Genomic DNA, 22,950 nt, shown 5'->3' on the forward strand with positions numbered 1-22,950 from the left:
CAGTGAAGGACAAGAGTTTATACAGAAATTCACAATGCATAAATGCTTTGTATGTGCACATTCACTATGTATAATTATGTCATACGCAATTTACATTCAACATTGAACAATAAAGTGAAACAATGATCCTCACCTGATATCGTAAACTATATTATAAGCTTTAGCTGACCTATACTGAACAAAAATATAAATGCAACACTTATCAATTTCGAAGATTTTAATGAGTTCAAAAGTAATAAACGTAAATAAGTCAACTGAAATAGATTCATTAAGCACATATATATTGATTTCATGTGGGATACAGATATTCTTTTGTTAGTCACATATTCCCCAAAAAGAAGATACCACGAAATGAACAGAATACCGATCAGTATCTTGTGTGACCACCAATTGCCTCATGCAACGCATCTCCTTCACATTGAATTGATCAAATTGTTGATTGTAGCCTGTGGAATATTGTCCCACTCCTCTTCAATAGCTGTACGAAGTTGTTGGATATTAGTGGGAACTGGAACACGCTGACGTATGCGCCGGTCCAGAGCATCCCAAACTCAATAGGTGACATGTCTGGTGAATATACAGGCCACGGAAGAACTGGGAGAACATGGAAGAAGTGGCCATCGAAGGTGAGCTCTTGCCCACTCACGTCGATTTTTACGCCAAAATGCAGACAAATCAAGACCCCGGTGAGGACGTCGAGCACGCAGATGAGCTTCCCTGAGGCGATTTCTGACAGTTTGTGCAGAAATTCTACATTTTTGTAAACCAACTGTTTCATCAGCTGTCCGTGTGGCTGGCCTCAGACGATCCCGCAGGTGAAGAAGTTGGATGTGGCGGTCCTGGGCTGGCGTGGTCACACATGGTCTGAGGCCTGTTGGACAAACTTCCAAAATCTCTGAAACGACACTGGAGGCAGCTTATGGTGGGGAAATGAACATCTATTTCTCTGGCAACAGCTCTACAGGACGTTCCTGCAGTCAGAATGCCAACTGCATGATCTCTTAACTCTTGAGGCATCTGTGACATGGTGTTGAACAACAAAAAACTCAACATTTTAGGGTGGCCCTCTATTGACCCCATCATAAGGAACACCTGTGTAGTGATCATGGCTTTTAATCAGCATCTTGATATGCCACTCCTGTGCAGGAAATTGATTATTCTGACAAAGGAGAAATGCTAGCCAACAGTGATATAAACAAATTCGTGGGAAACATTTTGTGCACATAGTACAAATGTTTGAGGTATTATTTAAGTGCGTTAAAAATGCCTGCAAAAATAAGTGTTGCATTTACATTTTTGTTCAGTGTACAAATTACAGCCTCTACATTTTCAGAATACAAGTGGGAAAGCACATTACAATATTTCTACAGTATATCCAAACAGTTTTCACATTGTTTCTTTTTCAACCAAACTTGAAACAGCTTCTGCTCTTCCCCCACCAGCAGTCACGGACCCCTCCAGCCAAATCCCTCTTCTGGTTCAAGCTCACTCCATGACACAGCGTAGGTGCATCGCCCCACCCCTCTGAACTACATATTATACATCTCTTAACTTGTACTTTCCATCTCACCAGCTAGTTTAAAACATCAGACAGCCACCTGCCCAACCCATTTACCTAACTGCTCTGACTGATCCCTTATTTCATTTTCGTTACCATTCATTCTGTCTTTACTAAGGCCAGCCAGCAGAGGACGGGCTCCCCTTCTATAGCCAGCCTCCTCTCATGATTTCTTCCGATTGGGGAGTTTTGTCTCACCACTGTTTGAGTATTTCTCTTCCCTCTGGGAAGTTATTTTTAATCTCACTTGCTCTCTTTTGGGAGTTTAAGGCCTGGTTTTTGCCAAATTTTCCTTCCCCCCACCTCTCTGTAGAGCACCTTTTTGACAGTGTCTCTATAACAAGTGGTACACAAATAAAATTCATGGCATGAATTTGAAGAGAGTAATGTAAAAAAAAATTAATTTAAAAACTAAATACATGCTTTTCACCTGTATGAATTTTCTGGTGGCTACGTAAATTAGATTTCTGGGAAAAACACTTCCCACACTGAGGACATTGGTAGGGTTTTTCACCTGTATGAATTATCTGGTGTATATCTAAATAAGATTTTCTATTAAAACACTTCTCACACTGTGTACACTTGTATGGCTTTTCACCAGTATGAATCCTCTGGTGTATATCTAAATAAGATTTTGTCCTAAAACACTTCTCACACTGTGTACACTTGTAGGGCTTTTCACCTGTATGAATTCTCTGGTGGGTACTTAAATTAGACATTGTGGAAAAGCATTTCCTGCATTGAAGACAACTGTATGGCTTTTCACCCGAATGACTTCTCAGATGTCTTTCTAAATGAGATTTTCTAATAAAACATTTTTCACACTGTGTACATTTGTACGGCTTCTCACCTGTATGAATTCGCTGGTGACAATTTAATTGAGATGTTTCGTAAAAGCACTTTCCACACTGAAGACATAAATAGGGCCTTTCACCTGTATGTATTCTCAGGTGTTTAGTTAAAGCTGCACTTGCACTGAAAGACTTATCACACTGTGTACACCTGTATGGCCTTTCACCTGTATGAATTCTCTGGTGGCTACTTAAACTAGATATTTTAGAAAAGCACTTCCCACACTGAAGACATTTGTACGGCCTTTCACCTGTATGAGATCTCAGGTGTTTAGTTAAAGCTGCATTTGTACTAAAAGACTTCTCACACAGGGTACACTTGTATGGCTTTTCACCTGTATGAATTCTCTGGTGGATACGTAAATTAGATATTTTGGAAAAGCATTTCCCACATTGAATGCAACTGTATGGCTTTTCAACTGAATGAATTCTGTGGTGTGTATCTAAATTAGATTTCCTATTAAAATACTTTTCACATTGTGTACCCTTGTATGGCTTTTCACCAGTATGAATGCTAAGGTGTTTATTTAAAGCTGAACTTGTACTAAAACACTTCTCACACTGTGTGCATTTGTATGGCTTGCTACGGTTTGTGCTTTTCTGGACAATTCTGGTCCGATTATTTTCATTGCTTATGTCACAGTGACGATACAAGTCCTCACTTTGGGTCATCAGATCATGAGTTTCTTCTGTTTTACAATTTGGGTTCAGCTCTCCTGCACACTGCCATGGTTCAGCCTGCTCTTTGTGATCAACACCAGCTCCTGTCATCACAGTATTCATGACATCGCTCACTAAACCTTCACTGGATTCACACTTAAATTGATCACATTTAATGTCAAAACATTTAATATCCTGTGAGTCACTTATGTGTTCAGCCTGAAGGCATCTTCCATTATCAGCCTCTGTTTTGATTTGGTCAGGATGCAGATGGGTTTCCTTTTCAAGTGTAAAGACTTGGCTCTCTGTCTTAAGATCCCCAGTGTGGGTGCAGTCCAGATCAGTTTCTATTTCTATTTTAATCAGTGATGTGTGTGTGTGGTGTACATCACTGACCCCACTGTGTGCTGTAACACTCTCTGGCTCCAGTGTGTTGAGTCCTGGAGCAGCACACCCTGTCTCTGCCATGTGGACAGGCTCCAGTCCACTGAGTTCCTCTTCTTTCTGTCTGATCCTGTGCTTCTCAGTGAGCTCTGGTAGTGTTGTCTCAGTGTCCTGTCTCAGACAGACTCCTGCCTGCATCATACTGCTGCTCATAGGTGTGCAGAACTGCAGCTCCCGGAGGGAAACAGAAGAAGGGATTTAGTCTTAATCAAACAGGTCCTACTGCAGCAGCTGACACATTCTTTACACTCTGCAGTTCTGCAGATGCCCAACTGAATACAGGGATTGAGGAGACCATTGTGAGGAGGAAGATACAAAGTCTCAGCTGAATTTTAAAAATGCAGTCGACTTCATCTGCCACTTTGTATGTTCTTTTTACCATTTTCTTATAGCAAGTGGAAGAAAGCTCTTTCTGAAGAGATGCCGAACACGAGCAGGTTTGCATTTTTGTTCAATTCAGCTTTGTGTTTCTGTGAGAAAAAAACAAAGTAAACAAGGACACTAGAGAAAATTTCGCCTTTAGTAGGCTGGTAATGCGTTCGCCTAACAAAACTTTGCACGAATGAGAAGCCTGGGTTCAAATCCAACCTCGGACTCGGAAGGTTCCCGGTACCGGGATTAAATCAACTGCTTCAAAGTCAGCGACCAAAATTCAGAACAACCCTGGGAAATCCAGGATGGGTGGTGAGCCTTATGAAGTACAGGAATTCAATAAGAGAGCACCGAAACTACTAAACCACAATAAGGAAATGTGGCAAACAAGTAGTGAAATATGACTTGTATATACAAATATATATCGCACGCTTCTTTCATTTGCGCGTACGGTCCCCTGGACCTATATTGTGGGGTTTCAATCTCTCCCGCTGACTAACTGGATCTCTCTTGCGCAAAATAGATAGTTTCCTTCAGCGTTTTTTTAACCGACTTTCCAATGTGTGCATTCTTCTGCTCAGTCTTTTGAAACTGTCCTGGATCGCCCACTTGAGGACTCGGGTTTATTATCACTACATGGACACGAGAGCGCACGTTCAGCATGTGGAACTGAGCCGTGCGCTTTGCAGTGCGTCGCCCGACGTTGCCATTTGCGTTCGCGTGATTGCGCAGGGTATGTTTCTGCCCTTGCTGTCACGTAGGCATATTGGGCTATCTAACTGCTATGTGCGCTTAGCTATCTAACCAGCTAATAATGATATGGAAATGTAAAACCTGTTTGATTGTGGAGACGCATAGACGAGTGCTTCATCGGCGGGTAGGCTAGACACTTGGTGAAATATGAAACTACCCTTAAATTGATAAAAAGCGGTGTCGAAAGCTGAATTGAATTGATAAAAGCAGTGATTGGAATTGAAGTGCATCGAACTGATTAAATTACTAGTGAATAAATAAATGTCAAAGTGATCCAATACAATATTTGATGTAATTGCATTTTATTTGATGCAATATTCAATTTGATTGCATTTCAATTGATGGAACGTTTACTTGCAATTTAATCGAATCAGCGTTTAATTAATCATTTTTGTTACTTCCACCCCTCATACAAGTGCTTTTGGTCGGAAATAAACAAAACAAATGGACGCACTACGGAAACAAGTTTTTGTGGCTAATACTTCATTTACGAAAGCACGCAGCACAGCATACGTTTTTTCAATAAACATTTCCCATACTTTGGGCTAGCTGAAACGTGAGAACTACATAGAAACAGTATTCTCACGATATTTTGAGTAGGGCAAATCAGTGAATAGAATGCATCCCGATTTGGAGCCTCTTGATAACCACACCAGCACCGTGGCAAAAGCATCAAGATAATGGTTTAAAACTTACCTCAATTCCTTGATGTCTTTATTAATTCAATGCAATCGTTTAGTTAAATCGATGTAATTCACAGCAGCGAAGAAATCCATGGCCGTGTAAAAGCTGTGTAAACCAAAAAACGACAGTTCATAATTCGTTCCCTTCCTCTACTTCTTCTGTTTTCATTGATTATGTTTATTGCGGCTCTGAAACCGCATGGAAGGTGCATTGCCGCCACCTATTGAGCTGGAGTGTGGAGCAGGTTAGGCCAGTTCTCAGATCCTATTGACAAAACCCGTTGACTGAATGAAAGAATGAATCACTGCATTTATATAGCACATTTCCAAACGCTCAAAGTGCTTTACAGTGATGAGTGGGAACTCACCTCACTCACCACCAACTTGTAGTACACACCTAGGTGATGCACTGCAGCCATTTTGCAGCAGAACACACACTATGCATTTGCTAAGGTGAACATTTTTTAGCCAATTAAATCAGGGCATGATTAGGTGGCAAGTTTGAGAGCCAGGTTGGGAATTTTTTGCCAGGACACTGGGGAACCTCCTACTCATTGTGAGAAGTTTCATGGGGTCTTTAATGACCACAGTGACATCCGAAAGACGACATCTCCAACAGCACAGCGTCCCCCTCACTGCACTGGGATTTATTTGGCCCATGGGAAGATTGTCCCCTGCAGGCTCACCAACACCACTTCCTGCAGCAACTGAGTTTTCCCAGACGGTCTCCCATCCCAGCACTAATCAAACCCACACTCACTTAGCTTCAGCCATTCAGCAGAAGCAGGGGGCATGGTAGTATGGCCACATGCTATGAAACGAAATGGGGATGGCAGGTATGCCATCCCGCCAAGTTACGCCTTGGCGGGGGCATGCCCCATACCTATACAGCACCGAGAGTTTGGCACTTTTCAGGGTTCCCCACAGAAATAACCACAACAGCCACAGACACTCAGCCCTTAAAAACGTTAAATTCTGTACATTCCCACCCCATTTCAACAGGCAGAATTCATAAACAACTTCACATGTCCACACAATAAAGCCCCAAACTAAGGGGATTTTGCGTTTTCTCCTTCTTCTTCTTCTTCTTCTTCTCATTCTTATTTTTCCCGCCGCCTATCCCACTAACAACGTCTCCCCATTGGACATTTTACTGACACCAGCCAAATCCTCACCTTCACGACCCAATCAAAAACTCGCATACACCCGCAAAATATCCATACCTTTTTATTCTGAAACATTTCCAGTTTAAACAGCTAATCTGCCTGTGGCCTAGTGGGCAAGGTTACAGTCTTGGGAACATGGGATCCTAGGATCAAGCCTAGCTAGGAACACGTTTCTTTACCTGCTTTTACCCTCATTAATAATTGTCTACTACTTCTCAATTATTGCTTTTGCACCATATCTACCCGCCGTTCACCGCACGTATACACTGCGTTATGACGTACCATCTGCACGTTCAGTTATTAACCGGCTACAATATTGCGAAGCCATATGGATTCAACGGGAGCTCTTCTGTACTTACTGGCCTGTGTTCTTCTTTAAAACCACGGACAGGTTTGCTAATGATAATTCACGCATTGCATAGCTATGTCATGGTACTCACAGACTGTCACAGACTGGTAAACCTCCGGTTGAAGGATTGAATCCCGCCTCGCCCTCAGTTTAGGGTTTCAGACCTGCATCAGTGGCCGAGCCTGGGTATCAGAACAGGGGGTGCGGAGCCAATTATTTTATGACCCAATTATTTTAGATGGCTGTGACAGGATGATGCGCGTCTGTATCTGCATATTGCACTTAAGCAAATATAAAAATCTAGCTCCTATGACCACAGCAATCACGCGGCGAGGCAGACAGGTTACATGGCACATACGGATAACAAAAAAAAAAGTTTCTGATGCACCAAATTGTAGGTATCCCCCATAGTCCTTTGATGGTCGAAAGTGTAGAATCCTGCCAAGATGGCCACTGACCGGAACTCGGCTGGTGGCAATAGCGCAAATATCTCTTTTGTTTAAGTAACAATAATAATAATAATAATAATAATAATAATAATAATAATAAAGAATTTGCAATTACAAAAAGGAAATTAAAAAAAACTGAGAAATGTAAAAATAATAATAAAACAGCACAATGATAAGAAGAAATGTACGTAATTAGGAGAATGTAAAAATGAAACAAATAATAAATTCAAATAAATTTCGGTTTCATTGGATGTGCAGAAAAACAATTACATAATTCAGAAATGAAATTCCAAGAGCGCGCTTTGTGTTTTGCATGCACGTTCTGACAATTTTAAAATTTAAATGCAAAATCCATTTCATATTCAATTTCTCTCCCACTACAACACAACCCTGTCATAATTTACATGAAAATGAAAAACTATTTTTGAAATGGCATTTCATATTCATGTTTTTGTGGCACAAGGGTGACATAAATCAAATGCAATGGCATTGCTTCCGTTTGCATTATCATTTTCGCATGGTCAGGCATAAGGCATGTCAAAAATCAAAAAGAAAATGCAATCCTTCCTTTGAATTTTCATTTCCAAAGTCAAAAGACCTGTCAATAAAACTGTGTAGGCAGGGGCTCAAAGAAAGGGGTGCTACATTCCAGTACAGTGTAATAGTTGCCACAGTAAATACTGGCAAACGACGACAGCTAAATTACGCGAGATATAGCTAAAATATCCTCTCTCTCGACCAAGAGTGGAAATTAGACCAGAAATAAAAAGACATTTTCCACAGTTCGAGTGTGTTAAAAAGACAAATAAAATCATGTTTAATAAGTTTGGACGGCTGAAAAACAGTGTCATTGGTGCCAACATTAACATTATGCATACGCAGATGTTTGTTGTGGAGGCTTGGAATCCAGTCAAGGGTGTTTAAAACCCTGGTGCCTGGTAAACAGTATGTAATGGGGGATATAGCCCTCATGTTCCCCACGATGGAGTCACCAATTATCAGTAATTCAGACAGGGAAGGCAAAGGGCCATGGTCCACAGAGGGGGGTGAAGGCAGTGCAGGAGGTGCATAGAAGGCTGGGTCGCTTGTCTGGACACAGCCATTGGGAGCTTAATGTTTTCAGTCAACTGATAGTTAGTTCTTAGTTTCTCATCTTAGTTCTGTCTAGCTCTTTTAAAACACATTCTTCTGATACTTGAGCAACCATCACTGCAAATTCTACAAATGGCCTGTTTACTGTAGTCATCAGGCAGGCTATGTAGCCTACAAAGTAATATTTCATTTTAAAAATTGCGTATCGTGCTGGCTGTTATAGAACCAACTCGCTACATTCTACCATCAATGTTCCAGCGAGAGGGGCCCCCTGAGGGAGGACCACCACTGTTGTACTAATTTCATCACTATTAAAGTCTGTGTGGCAGTGCAAGCTCGCGATTACAGGGCCCCCTTAGAGGGCCCCAGGGGGTGGGGTCCAGGTTTCACCACACTCACTGAACGCGCCCCCAAGCTCCACTTGGGACCTGCATGAATTCTTAAGTGTTCATTCAAAGCTGAATTTCTACAAAAACACTTACCACACTGTGTACACTTGTATGGCTTTTCACCTGTATGAATTCTCAGGTGTATGTTCAAAGCATATTTTGTTTTTAAACACTTCTCACACTGTGTACACTTATAAGGTTTTTCACCAGTATGAATTTTATGGTGGCTACTTAAATTAAATTTTGTGGAAAAGCACTTCCCACACAGAACACATTTGTAGGGCTTTTCACCTGTATGAATTCTCTGGTGAACATTTAATGCAGACTTTGTACTAAAAGACTTCTCACACTGTGTACACTTGTACGGCTTTTCACCTGTATGAATTCTCAGGTGAATACTTAAATTAGGTATCTGGGAAAAGCACTTATTACACTGAGGGCATTGATGAGGCTTTTCACCTGTATGAATCACCTTGTGGAAATTTAAAGCACTTGTTTGGGAAAAGCATTTTCCACACTGAGTACATTTGTAAGGCTTTTCCCCTGTATGCATTCTCCGGTGTGTATTTAAAGAAGATTTTAAACTAAAACACTTCTCACACAGTGCACACTTGTACGGCTTTTCACCCGTATGAATTCTCTGGTGACTGCGTAAATTAGACATTCTGGAAAAGCACTTCCCACATTGAATGCAACTGTATGGCTTTGCACCTGTATGAATTCTCTGGTGTAAATGCAAATAAGATTTTGTACCAAAACGCTTCTCACACTGTGTACACTTGTAGGGCTTTTCACCTGAATGAATCCTAATGTGCTTAATTAAAGATGAATTTGTACTAAAACACTTCTCACACAGTGTACACTTGTATGGCTTGCGACTGTTTGTGCTTTCCTGGACAATTCCAGCCTGATTAATTTCATTGTTTATGTCACAATGATAAGTAAAGTCCCCACATTGTGTCAGCATATGATGAATTTCTTCATTTTTAAAGTTTAGGCTTGGTTCTACTGGACATTGCCATGGTTCAATCTGGTCTTGGTGATTAACACCAGCTTCAGTCTTCACAGTATTCATAAAACCACTAACTAAACTTTCACTGGATTCACACTTCAATGGATCAGATTTTATGTCAACACATACAATATCTTGCAAGTCACTGGGGTGTTCTGCCTGAAGGTATCCTCCATCATCTGTCTCTGTTTTGATTTGGTCAGGATGCAGATGGGTTACATATCCCAGCTCTGTACAGTCAAGGCTCTCAGTCTTAATAAGATCCACAGAGTGGGTGGAGCCAAAATCAGTTTCTGTTTTAATTAGTGATGTGTGTGTGTGATGTACATCACTGACCCTGCTGTGTGCTGTAACACACTCTAGCTCCAGTGTGTTGAGTCCTGGTATAGCACACTTTGTCTCTGACTCTGCCATGTGAACAGACTCCAGTCCACTGAGTTCCTCTTCTTTCTGTCTGATCCAGTGCTGCTCAGTGAGCTCTGGCAGTGTTGTCTCAGTGTCCTGTCTCAGACAGACTCCTGCCTGCATCATGCTGCTGCTCAAAGGTGTTCAGAACTGCAGCTCCTGGAGAGAAACGGGGAAAGGGATTTAGTCCTAGTCAAACAGGTCCTACTGCAGCAGCTGACACATACTTTACACTCTGCCGTCCCTCAGATGCCTGAGCAAAATTTGGAACAATTCCGGAAAATCTAGTATAGCTAACAACTCTTATGGTGTGTACGAATGTTACAAGGAAGTACTGGAACTAATAAACCACAATTAGTAAATGTGCCAAATGGTCACTTGAGTCTGTGTAAGAGCCATGAACAGCTTGATAACAAGGCTGTTGTGTATTAACCAAGGAATCATACGATAATCAAACCCAGATGGTAAATTTCTCACTGCCTAAGTTACTTTCCTAAAAGAAATTCAAAATTTGATACCAAAATTTTGGTAGTCGATATCAATACTAGGAATATTCTATGATTCTCCACACCTACTTTGATGCCATTCAAAGAAAGAAATCCTCCACTCCTTTAACAACTCATTCCAGTGTAAGATCACAACTATGTGATTAGAATGTTCTGAGCTAGTAATTGAAAACAACAGAGTTCCATAACACTGACTTATACATTTTGGGGAAAAACAAACATTTCCAAAATCCTACTCTTCAAAGGGTTTTTAAAAACTACGTATTAATAAAAAAATAAAACATTGGCATGTAGCCTTCATGTATTAAACAGTAAACAGCAGCTTTAGACTGGCTCCTTCCTGACCAACCATCATTTAAGTAGACAATATTGGGCTTGCATTCAGTAATATATGTAGACAGTAGTGTATGACTTTGAGCTCAACATTTCCCCTCAGACTTCTCAGCAGGTAATAAACCTACCAGTAGTAAGTGTTTGTGTGTTGTTAGCCTTCATTGACCACCAGATGAGGCGAGTACGTTAAGTGAAAGTTTTGGATGGTCAGTGCCGCAGAAAATGTGTCACGCCATGAATAATCGACAAAAGTCGACTTAAATATTTAAAAAGTTACATTTTTTGAATCATTATCGATTTCACTTAGCCACTGTCAATGAGGCTACCTCGCTGAAAATTAATTCATCAACTCAAATATTGCCTAAAAAGTACAATACATTTGATGGAACCCTATTCCGCATATTTACTGAATTTCCAGATGTTTCTTAAGCCGGGCTTCCATTACATTACATTTATTTGGCAGACGCTTTTATCCAAAGCGACGTACAAAAGTGCAATTCATAGATTAATTTAGTGAACAGCCATAAGAGTCCTACAAGATGACACTATAGCGCCGTTGTTAATTTATTTAGCTACATCTTTAACTCGCTGTAATTTCACTGACCAGTTCATAGAGACGTAACGTTGGACCAGTACCATGCTAAGTGAGCAAACTGATATCTAGAGTTCCCTGCAATAGATTGGCGACCTGTCCACGATGTATTCCTGTCTCTCACCCAATGCATGCTGGGACAGGCTCCAGTACCTCTCGCAACCCTGACCAGTAATAACTGGATATAAAGAATAAATAATTGCATTTTGAGCTTGTAGATCATGAAATTATGTCAACACTGGAGGGCATATTATTTCACCTCTAAAATAAAAAACTCAAGAGAAAGCAATCCAAACTAGAAAAACAAACATATACCTACACTGCCAAAAGTATGTGGACAGCCTTTCTAATTAGACGGTTTGGCTACTTCAGCAACACCCATTGCTAACAGGAGCATAAAATCAAGCATACATTCATGCAAAGCCGCGTTTCCACCAAAATTACCCGGAACTTTCAGTCCCAGGAACTACTTTACCAGGAACTAAAAGGTTCCTTCAGCCAATGGTTGTCTGCGTTTCCACCGGGGTCTAAAGTACCGCGAAGATTAGGCAAATTAGCCCACTGACGTTGTCGTCGGTCCATCTGTCATATGATTTCTTCTGTAACCCCATACTACCACCGAAGTAGCCTACATTATTTTCTAATAACCGGGACAGCCCGGAGGGGTTTATTCCACATATATACAACGGGTTACCAACAATAACTATATATGGTTACTTTTGTATTTATTGATTTTCATATATCCTCTCAAACACATTCATTAACAGCAGAAAACATGCACACGTTGTAAACAATTTGCTGTTTTATTACTTTCTCGTCGTCAATTCCATATAGGCTAATCGCAAAATGACAAGAATAGAACGAAAACTCGGACTTGCGTGAAAATGTAAATTAGTAGTGGTACAGCCACCGTTTGCTTTCCTTCGAAGTTACTGCTAGCCGAGCAGCGAAGTGTGCCCTCCAGATGCGAACCATGCACCATAAATGAGTCCATAGTCTTCCTGGTCTTTTCGTGGAATTGAAAAATGGCAGTAAAATTGAGTAAAATTACGGCAGTCTGAAAAAGCTAAAGGGAAGATTACTAGAATTAACCTGTTATTTTACCCGGATAAAAAGTGCGGAAGGTGATTTCCAGTTTGCTTGTACTGTATCACCAATGTTAATTATGCAGAACTATCGCATACCTCACATAACTGTATCAAACGTTTTGAGTCAATTACAACGGGCTAACAAAGAAAATCCGGAAGAAAATATTCAGCAACCGAATTAATCCGTTTGAATGTTTTGGTAGCCTACGTAATATGCTGTCCCAGCACGAATGCTTAGCATTTTATAAAACGAATACTAAAGCAAGAAAAGAACAGAAGAACACACGTTATAATTCCAAGACGTTGACAGGCTATAACCAAAAGTAGGCTACTGCGCCGCATAACATACAAGTTTGATTTGAAGTTATTATGAAAATAAATTGGTTTGCCGCTGCATATTTTCAAACATGGCGGGTAATGGCGGAAAATAAATACAACACAAATGCTACGAGTACTCGACCAATCAGAAATGTTCAGCGCTGCAAGCTCCACCCAAAAGGTTCCTGTACTTTCGGAAAGTACTACCCCCCGAGCAGGAACGTTTTGGGGGGTAAAACAAAGCCCCCAGAACTAAATTTAGACCCTAGTTCCTGCGGTGGAAACGCACTGAGTTCCTCAAAAGGTTCCTAGTTCCGGGGTATAGTTCCTGCGGTGGAAACGCGGCTCAAGTTCCATAGACAAACACTGACAGTAAAATGGGTCGCACTGCAGAGCTCAGTGACTTTCACCATGGCACTGCCATAGGATGCCACCTTTCCAACAGGTCAGTTTGTTAAATTTCAGCCTTGCTACAGCTCCCTCGATCAACTGTACGTGCTGTTATTGTTAAGTGGTAACGTTCTAGGAGTCAAAACGTTCTGTGGTAGGCCACACAAGCTCACAGAACGGGACTGCCGAGTGCTGAAGCGTGTAGCACATAAAAATCTGTCCTCGACTGCAACACTCACTACCAAGTTCCAAACTGCCTCTGGAAGTAACATCAGCACAAGAACTGTTTTAGTCAAGAGCTTCATGAAATGGGTTTCCATAGCCGAGCAGCCACACACAAACTTAATGCGTATTGCCAAGCGTTGACTTGAGTGGTGTAAAGCACACCACCATTGGACTCTGTAGCAGTGGAAACGCTTTCTCTGGAGCGATGAATCAGGCTTTACTATCTGGTCTATAACACAGGAGAACGCTACCTGCCTAAATGCATAGAGCCAGCTGTAGTTTGGTGGAGGAGGACTTATTTTCTGGGGTTGTTTTTCATGGTTCAGGCCCCTTAGTTCCAGTGAAAGGAAATCTTAAAACTACAGCATACAATGAGATTCTGAAGAATTGTGTGCTTCCAATATTGTGGCAACAGTTTGGGAAGGCCCTTTCCTGTTTCAGCATGACATGCACAGTGAGGAACGTACGGAAATGGTTTGAGTTTGTGAGAAAAGAACTTGACCGGCCTGCAGAGCCCTGACCTGAACCCCATCAAACACCTTTGGGATGAACTGGAACGCAGCCTGTGAGCCAGACCTTATCGCCCTACATCAGTGCCCGACATCACTAATGCTCTTGTGGCTGAACAGGAGTGATTCCACCAACAGGCGTGTTCCAAAAACAAGTGAAAAGAGTGGGAGGCTGTCATAGCAGCAAAGAGGGGTCTAACTCCATATTACGGCCCCTGATTTGAGAACGAGTGTGATGTTCAGGTGTCCACATACTTCTGGCCATGTAGTCTATCTACAGCGGCCAAAATGAGAGGAAGCTTTCTGCTCTTTGCTGTCACACACTGAAACGTCAAACTAGCCTATATTATTAGTCAGTGCATGCGACAGCAGCTACAAAAGGAGCTGGCAGCAGGTCAAGGTTAAACATAAAAGCATACCGCATTGCCTCTTTATTGAAATTCTACATTTTCATGAAAACATTTATTTACTGATGATTAGCCCAATTAAGTAAATTATTATGTAATTTACATATTTCTGCAAATATTACCATTGTGAAACCCTCTTGCAATTGAAACTTTCCTTAATAGTGTACACCCTTGCACAACCGGGAAATCTGATTAACACAATGACTTAGGGGAATAGGTATGTTTAAAAAAACAAGGGTAAGGACAAATATAAAAAATAGATGTATATCTGTCAAAGGGGTTAACTTGTGGAATAGTTGTGACAAGGAATTAATTAAATAATGTGTAGTTCACTTTGCAAATTTAAAAAAATGTTTAAAAATAATGTGGTAAACAAATATAAAACTGAGTTATGATCATTATTGTGTATGAAATGTCTGGAAATGTTGTTTTTGTTTCTGTTTTGTTTTTGTATAGCATAAACCTAGTAGTGAAAGTGTTGCCTATTAGAATACATAATGTAAAAAGGGTAAGTATAATAAGCTAAAGCTTCAGTCTACACCTTTTCGGTCAATATTTTTTGTTTTCCTTTTAATTTAATGCCTTATTGTTATTTATTTATTTCTATGTGCATTCTTTTTGGAAAATTGTTAATAAGGACAGAAATAAATTACTACTACAACATGCGTTTTGGATGCAATGCAGACTTTCCGTGCTCAGTACAGATACTCTACCTTAGGCTACTTACATTTTCATTTCTTTGGCTTTAATGGTTGTCTGTATCTCATTTTATTTCTTCATTTTCTTCTCTACCTTGTTTTAATTATCTAATTATTTACTACTGTATTTACTGTGTAATCCTGGGTCCTGCTTGTTGGTTTTATTTGCTTTTATTATTGTCATCAAACGGGACGTACTGTACGTTGTACTATACGAATAAAGCAAATTAACAAAGTTAATCATTTCTCCTATATTGTCAGCGTCGCTAAATAATAACAATAATAATAATAATAATGATAATAATAATAATAATGTACCTCGCCTCGGTACATTTCTGGCTAAACAGTGAAGTAGCTCCATGAAACCGAAAATCCTGAGTTTATCCACAAATGTCAACAAACGAATTGGTTAGCTGAGTAACCCACGTAGCGACATGAAACAGGGCCCTGATTTGGAGCGTCCTGGTAAACAAAACCAACAGAACTGCAAAAGCATCAAGATTACGGTTTTAAAACACTTACCCCTGTTGTTTGAAGACACTCTTAATTCAACTAAATTGTTCGTCTATCGTGATGTAGTTCATAAACAGTGGCGTATGATCCCAAACGTCCGTTAAAAGCTGTGTGAACAATAAAGCGATTGAGTTGGAGGTTCATCCCGTTCTTTTTCTTCTTCTTCTTTAAATGTAATTGCGGATTGTAAAAAACGTATATAGGTGCATACCGCCACCTACTGTACCGGAGTGTGTAACATCTGGGCTTTACATACCTCAGATTACACAAAAGAAAGGGAAAATAAGAAAACCTATATTTTACGATCTTACGGAAGAGGATTAGGGCCACGTACTATTTTTTTTTTTAGTTCTGACTTTAAAGTCAGAATTCTGACTTTAAAGTCAGAACTAAAAAAAAGAAGGTGGTCCTAAGATTATATAGGCTGGATTCGATTCCACTGTAAACACACTCCCTTCCATTGCTCTCTTCCCTCGAGTGAGTAGCTTTCAGATTAATTTTGTGACCTGCAACAAGTGAACTTAAGAGGTGCTCTGCAAAGGAGGATGGATAAGGAACAACGCATAGCAACCTCTGCTCTGGGCGCAAATATTTTATTCTGTAGGATGACTTCAGAAGGTTCATGAATGATTCATAGCTACCTTACCATAGCTTATCTTGAGTGATGCTTAAAATAAAAAAAAAACACCAGCTGGACCTATTGAAAGCACTATCGCTGGTATTTGCGGCAGCTTTTGCGAGAAGAAACATAAAACGTAGGGCAAAGGATCTGACAAAGCTCAATTCTCAATCCACCTTCTATCCCTCAACATGCACTCAATTATTCATAAATCATTCATAATTCAAATATTCATAAATCATTAATGATTCAATTGTTCATAAATCTGTCCCTTATCTCACTCCCCAAACTAATTTCACCATTTCTGTATCTCTCATCTCCTGAACTTCCATCTCCATTCTAAAATCACAGCCTCTGTATCATACACTATGGCCCAACCACAATTAAAACACTTTGCTGCAACCACTTCTCCACACTCACCGTTATATATATAATTGCACAATCAGTAAACTTCAAAAGCTAGCAATGATGCGATGTGCTTACGGTGACCACCTTTGTTCTTAGCCAACCGGCTAGAAAATACGCAAACGTGCTATAATTACTTGATTCACAAACAATACATTTGCTGTGCAGTGGGTAGCACTGTTGCTTCACCGCAAGAAGGTCTTAGGGCCTTTCTGTGTGGAGTTTGCATTTTCTGGAGTTTTCCCTGTGTCTGCAGCCCCGGGGGTTTCCTCTGGGTCCTCCGATTTCTTCCCACAGTCCAAAGATAAACAGGTCAGGTTAACTGGACAGTCTAAATTGCTCCTAAGTATGAGTGTGCGAGTGAATGGTGTGTGCCCAGCATCGGATTGGTGACCTGTCCAGGGTGTATTCCTGCCTCTCAGCCAATGCATGCTGGGATAGGCTCCAGCATCTCACATAACCCTGACCAGGAATAAGCAGGTGAGATAATGGATGGATGGATGGACAAACAACAAGTCTCATGTTGGATGATAAAATGGAATCCATTCAATGGTGGCCGCACTATGTCAGCAGAGTCACTTGGTCAGTTCTGACCAACGGCATTCTGAACCACTGGGGTGTAGATATAGACAAGAGATTGGAGACAGGGCTCCATAGGCTTTCTGTTATAAAAAGGTATTGTAATATTTTATATTACATAATCACCATTGCTTCTAAACCAAAATGGTTGGTTTTGTTTAAAACAGTTAAACATAATTAAATTAATTATCACAAAAAATGGTTGTTGAGGATGTTTTTGGTTGTCATAGGAGCTTCGATTTCCACATTGAATTAAATGGACAGTAAGCTCTCTTGCCCTGAGGAGAACTCAGAAATGAACACATCATACACATCATAAAGGCCTTGGTATGCCTACAGTCAAGTGTACAATTATTTAATACACATTTCATATACAACAGTAAAAAAAAACTGAAACAAAGACCCTCAACGGCTATCTCTGAAAAAACGAACTGTCTGAAGTCTACAATTTACAATTAAAGTGCATTTCACATAGTAAGCACACTTTCCACATGGGTTACTCACAACTAGTTTCTGATGGAATGTTCTGGTGTTGAAATGAACATAATGGGCCATTGAGCTCATGACTTCTCATATTTACGATTTGTCCAATGGGGTAAAATTATACAGCCTTTCAAGCATTTTTGGCAAAAATATAACAGATTTAAATGATGCAAGACTGACAAACCTTCCACTGAGTACATGCAAATGCCTTTTCATTTGTACGAATTGTCTGGTGTTTTAATGAAAAGATATGAAGGGGTTGTTGAATAAATTTTCAGATGTTAATTTACATTGGATGAACACCAGAAACACTTCCTACACAAAACAGCCCAGATCACAAAGTAGGCTTCATAAAATACCTCCCACAAGAATCTCCCATCTGTACAAACTTTCCAACAGTCATTTAAATAGTTATTTAAAAAATATTTTTTTAAATTAAAAACTAAATGCATACGGCAGGCTTTTCACCTGCATGAATTTTCAGGTGCTTACATAAATGAGCTCTTTGAGAAAAACACTTCCCACACTGAATACACGTGTAGGGCTTTTCACCTGTATGAATTCTCTGGTGTGTAACTAACTGAGATCGTGCATTAAAACACTTCCCACACTGAGTACATTTATACGGCTTTTCGCCTGTATGAATTCTCAAGTGGATATTTAAATTACATATAGCTGAAAAGGACTTCCCACACTGAGTACATGTGTATGGCTTTTCACCTGTATGGATTCTCTGGTGTATCTCTAAATAAGATTTTGTACTAAAACACTTGCCACATTGAATACATTTGTAGGGCTTTTCACCAGTATGAAGTCTCAGATGTCTAATTAAAGCTGGATTTTTTCCAAAACACATCTTACACTGTGTACATTTGTATGGTTTTTCACCTGTATGAATTTTCAAATGGCTACTTAAATTAGACATTTGGGAAAAATACTTCCCACACTGAACACATTTGTAGGGCTTTTCACCTGTATGAATTCTCCGGTGGGAAATTAAATGACCTATTTGGGAAAAGCACTTCTTGCATTCAAAAAATCTGTAGGGCTTTTCACCTGTATGAATTCTCAGGTGTGTATTTAAATCAGCTTTTGCATGAAAACGCTTCTCACACTGCATACACTTGTATGGCTTTTCACCTGTATTAATTTCACATTGATTCCTGTGAATTTTTTTTTTTTGAAAGAAACCAGCTCCATTCATTGCAGAATTCATGAGATCACTCACTAAACTTTCATTGTATTCACACTTCATTTTATCAGACTTAAAATTAAAATCCTGCGAGTCACTGAAGTGTTCTGCCTTAAGGTATCCTCCATCATCAGTCTCTGCTTTGATTTGGTCAGGATGCAGATGGGTTACATATCCCAGCTCTGCACTGTCTAGGCACTCTGTCTTAAGATTCCCAGTGTGGGTGGAGCCCAGATCAGTTTCTGTTTTAATCAGTGATGTGTGTGTGTGGTGTACATCACTGACCCCACTGTGTGCTGTAACACACTCCAGTGTGTTGAGTCCTGCTGCAGCACACTCTGTCTCTAACTCTGCCATGTGGACAAACTCCAGTCCACTGAGTTCCTCTTCTTTCTGTCTGATCCTGTGCTGCTCAGTGAGCTCTGGTAGGATTGCCTCAGTGTCCTATCTCAGACAGATTCCTGCCTGCATCATACTGCTGCTCAAAGGTGTTCAGAACTGCAGCTCCTGGAGGGAAACAGGGGAAGGAATTTAGACCTAATCAAACAGGTCCTACTGCAGCAGCTGACACATACTTTACACTCTGCGGTCCTGCAGATGCTTGACCAGAATTCGGAACAATTCCGGAAAATCTAGTATGGGTAGCAATGGTGTGTAGGAATGTAATAAGGAAGTACTGGAACTAATAAACCACAATAAATAAATGTGCCAAATGGTCACTGCAGTCAGTGTAAGAGCCTTGACCGGCTTGATGTCAAGGTGTTGTGTATTAACCAAGGAATCTTAGAATAATCAGACCTAGATGATAAATTTCTCACTGCATAAGTTACTCTCCGAAAAGAAATTCAAAATTCGAAACCAAAATCTTGGTAGTCGATATCAATACTAGGAATATTCTATGATTCTCCACACCTACTTTGATGCCATTCAAAGAAAGAAATCCTCCACTCCTTTAACAACTCATTCCAGTGTAAGATCACAACTATGTGATTAGAATGTTCTGAACTAGTAATTGAATGCAACAGTGTCCACATACTTCTGGCCATGTAGTCTATCCACAGTGGCCAAAATGAGAGGAAGCTTTCTGCTCTTTGCTGTCATGCACTGAAACATCAAACTATATTATTTGTCAGTGCATGGGACAGCAGCTACAAAAGGAGCTGGCAGCAGGTCAAAGTTAAACATAAAAACATACCGCATTGCCTCTTTATTGAAATTCTGCATTTTTAACTAGGTAATGTGCAAGTTAGTGGGTTAACCTCACGGGGCATTTGGAAACACAATGAAAACATTAATTTATTAGTGATTAGCCCATGTAAATATTACCATTGTGAAACCCTCGTGCAATTGAAACCTTCCTTAATAGTGTTCGCCCTTGCACAACCAGGAAATCTGATTAACACAATGACATGCCTTTTGGATGCAATGTAGACTTTCCGTGCTCAGTATAGCAACTCTACCTTTAGGCTACTTATATTTTCATTTCTTTGGCTTTAATGGTTGTCTGTTTCTCATTTTATTTCTTTATGTTCTTCTCTACCTTGTTTTAATTTTCTAATTATTTACTACTGTATTTACTGTGTAATTCTGTGTCCTGCTTGTTGGATTTATTTTGCTTTTATTATTGTCTTCAAACGGGAAGCACTGTACGTTGTACCACATGAATAAAGCAAATTAACAAAGTTAATTATTACTCCTACATTATTAAATAATAATAATAATAATAATAATAATAATAATAATAATGTACCTCGCCTCCGTACATTTCTGGCTAAACAGTGAACTAGCTCCGCGAAACCGAGTTTATCCACAAATGTCAACAAACGAATTGGTTAGCTGAGTAACCCAAGTAGCGACATGAAACAGGACCCTGATTTAGAGCTTCCTGGTAAACAAAACCAACAGAACTGCAACAGCATCAAGATTATGGTTTTAAAACACTTACCCCTGTTGTTTGCAGACACTCTTAATTCAACTAAATTGTTCGTTTATCGTCATGTAGTTCATAAACAGTGGCAAATGATCCCAAACGCCTGTTAAAAGCCGCGTTAACCATAAAGCAATTGAGTTGGAGGTTCCTCCTCTTCTTATTCTTCTTCTTCTCTAAAAATAATTTCGAATATTCCAGTACGTGTATAGGTGCATACCACCACCTACTGCACCGGAGCGTATAACATCAGGGATTTACATACTTCAGATTACGTAAAAGAAAGGAAAAGAAAAGAGAAAAACGATCTAATCCTGTATCTTTATGGAAAATAAAGAGAGCCTTGCAGCACTCCCACATTTTCTATCCCATCCCTAAAATCCCTTCCAAATTCCATACCCGTCTTAGCTCATATATCTTATCACGTAAAGTGTTCCTCTCTGAATTATATTTACTACACCTCATTATGACATGCTCGACAATTTCGGGAAGATTACAAATATCACATTAATCTGAAATACACTTTCCCATTAAAAAAAGAGTTGAATTTAATCCAGCATGTCCAAATCTTAAACTTGAACAAACCACTTCTTCTCTTCTGCACTTCCCTTTGAAAGCCTTCAACTTAATGGATTTCTGTATGCTTTAATTGTGTCTCCCTTTGATGTCCTACTTGTTCTGCCATGAATCCCTCACTGCCTTTCTTATTAACGATTTGGCCTCACCTTTTCCCAAGTGAACTTTCATTATTTCATCATCATTTAATTTCAACGCTCTCTAACTATTTCTGCTGTAAATACAGATAATATATCATTAATTATTTTGCATATGGCTACATCAAACTCAGGTATGTACACTCCTGTTCCTACATGTCCACTCCCTGGATCTTAAGATCCATCAGTAAATACTGACATATAGTTATAAAATTTCATCTTCACATAATCTTGAACCAAATATCCAATGTTATCCACATCCCTTTCAATCCATTCTCTCTTCTGCTCCACGAGTTGCAAGACTACATTGGGCATTGGTAATATCCATGGAGGAACAATACCCCACACAGTATTTGGCCCATATTCTAACCATAAATTGTATTCTTTTTCTGTTGTATTAATATTCTAAACAAATCCTTTACCTTTAAGTTGTGAATATTCCCAACAATCACACAGCACCTTTGTTGTAGGTTGTTCCTCTCCAGATCCCTTTAACTTAACCCAATATGCCAATGATAACCATGAACGTCTTATAAATAATGGTAATTCATCAGCTTCCACCAGTAGTGCATTAGTAGCAGTTGTTTTAATTGCACCAATACTGAGTCTTAGAGCTCTGAACTGTATTCTGTCTAATTTTTCCAAAACACTCTGAGCTGCTGCTCCATACACCATACACCCATAATCAATACATGATCATCTCCTGTCTGTTCTGGCCCCACGATGGTGGAATGACCTCCCTGTGGAGGTCAGAACAGCTGAGACACTGACCCATTTCAAACGACGACTGAAGACTCACCTCTTCAGGCTGCACCTCTCCCCATCCCTCCCTACCCCCCTGTAAATGACTGTAAGCTTAGGGTTGTAACTAGGCAGCTGTTTCGTGGGTGACTTAGGTGCATTAACTGTCTTAACTACTGCTTGTATTTTTTCCATAGACTGCGTTGTTGCCGTTCTCGTTGTTTAGTGTTAATCAGTTTAACCTTCAGGGTCCAAGTTGAACTATGCGGTTGTTCCCTGCACTTGGACCGGTACTTCTCTCTAGGGGTTTCGTCATACTTCTTCCTGGTTATGGTTATACACTTTGTTGTATGTCACTCTGGATAAGAGCGTCTGCCAAATGCCTGTAATGTAATGTAATGTAGTTCAGCTTTTTCCTTATTTGTAATTGCCAGATATTCTCCATCGATCAACACTGGGATTTTAACAGATTTTTTTTTTCCCAATCATCTTTTTTAATCATTGACCAGTTGTTACCCAATTCTATTCT

The 22,950-nt window shown here is 39.9% G+C and overlaps 2 protein-coding genes across 10 annotated transcripts in view; both read right to left on the reverse strand.

Annotated features, from left to right (window-relative positions):
* LOC118219976 (zinc finger protein 2 homolog) lies at positions 1-10,172 on the reverse strand. 6 transcript variants are annotated; one of them, XM_035403532.1, is made up of 5 exons: positions 10,115-10,172; positions 6,928-7,018; positions 5,335-5,427; positions 3,893-3,983; positions 1-3,684 (listed from the first exon to the last, which is right to left on the reverse strand). In XM_035403532.1, exons 4-5 carry the CDS (start codon positions 3,956-3,958, stop codon positions 1,963-1,965), a joined length of 1,788 nt encoding a protein of 595 aa, XP_035259423.1. In that variant the 5' UTR covers positions 3,959-3,983; positions 5,335-5,427; positions 6,928-7,018; positions 10,115-10,172; the 3' UTR covers positions 1-1,962. The 6 variants fall into 6 exon arrangements, with proteins under 6 accessions (XP_035259423.1, XP_035259424.1, XP_035259426.1 ...); XM_035403533.1 differs by lacking the exon at positions 6,928-7,018 and having other exon boundaries at positions 10,115-10,155; XM_035403535.1 differs by lacking the exon at positions 10,115-10,172 and having other exon boundaries at positions 1-3,678; positions 6,928-7,926.
* LOC118219987 (zinc finger protein 883-like) overlaps positions 8,075-22,950 on the reverse strand; it is a 26,008-nt gene continuing 11,132 nt past the window's right edge. Inside the window, exons 1-2 of one of the 4 annotated variants that reach the window (XM_035403570.1) lie at positions 20,986-21,138; positions 8,075-10,342 (exon numbers count right to left, since the gene is read on the reverse strand). In XM_035403570.1, the coding sequence (XP_035259461.1) occupies positions 8,720-10,309 (1,590 nt within the window). In that variant the 5' untranslated portion in view covers positions 10,310-10,342; positions 20,986-21,138 and the 3' untranslated portion in view covers positions 8,075-8,719. Of the gene's footprint in view, positions 10,343-15,771; positions 15,946-19,325; positions 19,347-20,985; positions 21,139-22,950 lie in introns of those variants that run through there. The other 3 variants (XM_035403571.1, XM_035403568.1, XM_035403569.1) reach the window with 3 other exon arrangements.

Source organism: Anguilla anguilla, chromosome 2, assembly GCF_013347855.1.
Source record: "Anguilla anguilla isolate fAngAng1 chromosome 2, fAngAng1.pri, whole genome shotgun sequence".
NCBI classification, from domain to species: Eukaryota; Metazoa; Chordata; class Actinopteri; order Anguilliformes; family Anguillidae; genus Anguilla; species Anguilla anguilla.

What these genes read in the sequence shown, in the direction of transcription:
- LOC118219976 (XM_035403532.1), bottom strand. Translation starts at nt 3,958, where the DNA reads ATGCAAACCTGCTCGTGTTCGGCATCTCTTCAGAAAGAGCTTTCTTCC. An exon ending in CCACTTGCTATAAGAAAATG is followed by an intron (nt 3,685 to 3,892) that starts GTAAAAAGAACA and finishes TCCCTCCGGGAG; the next exon opens with CTGCAGTTCTGCACACCTAT.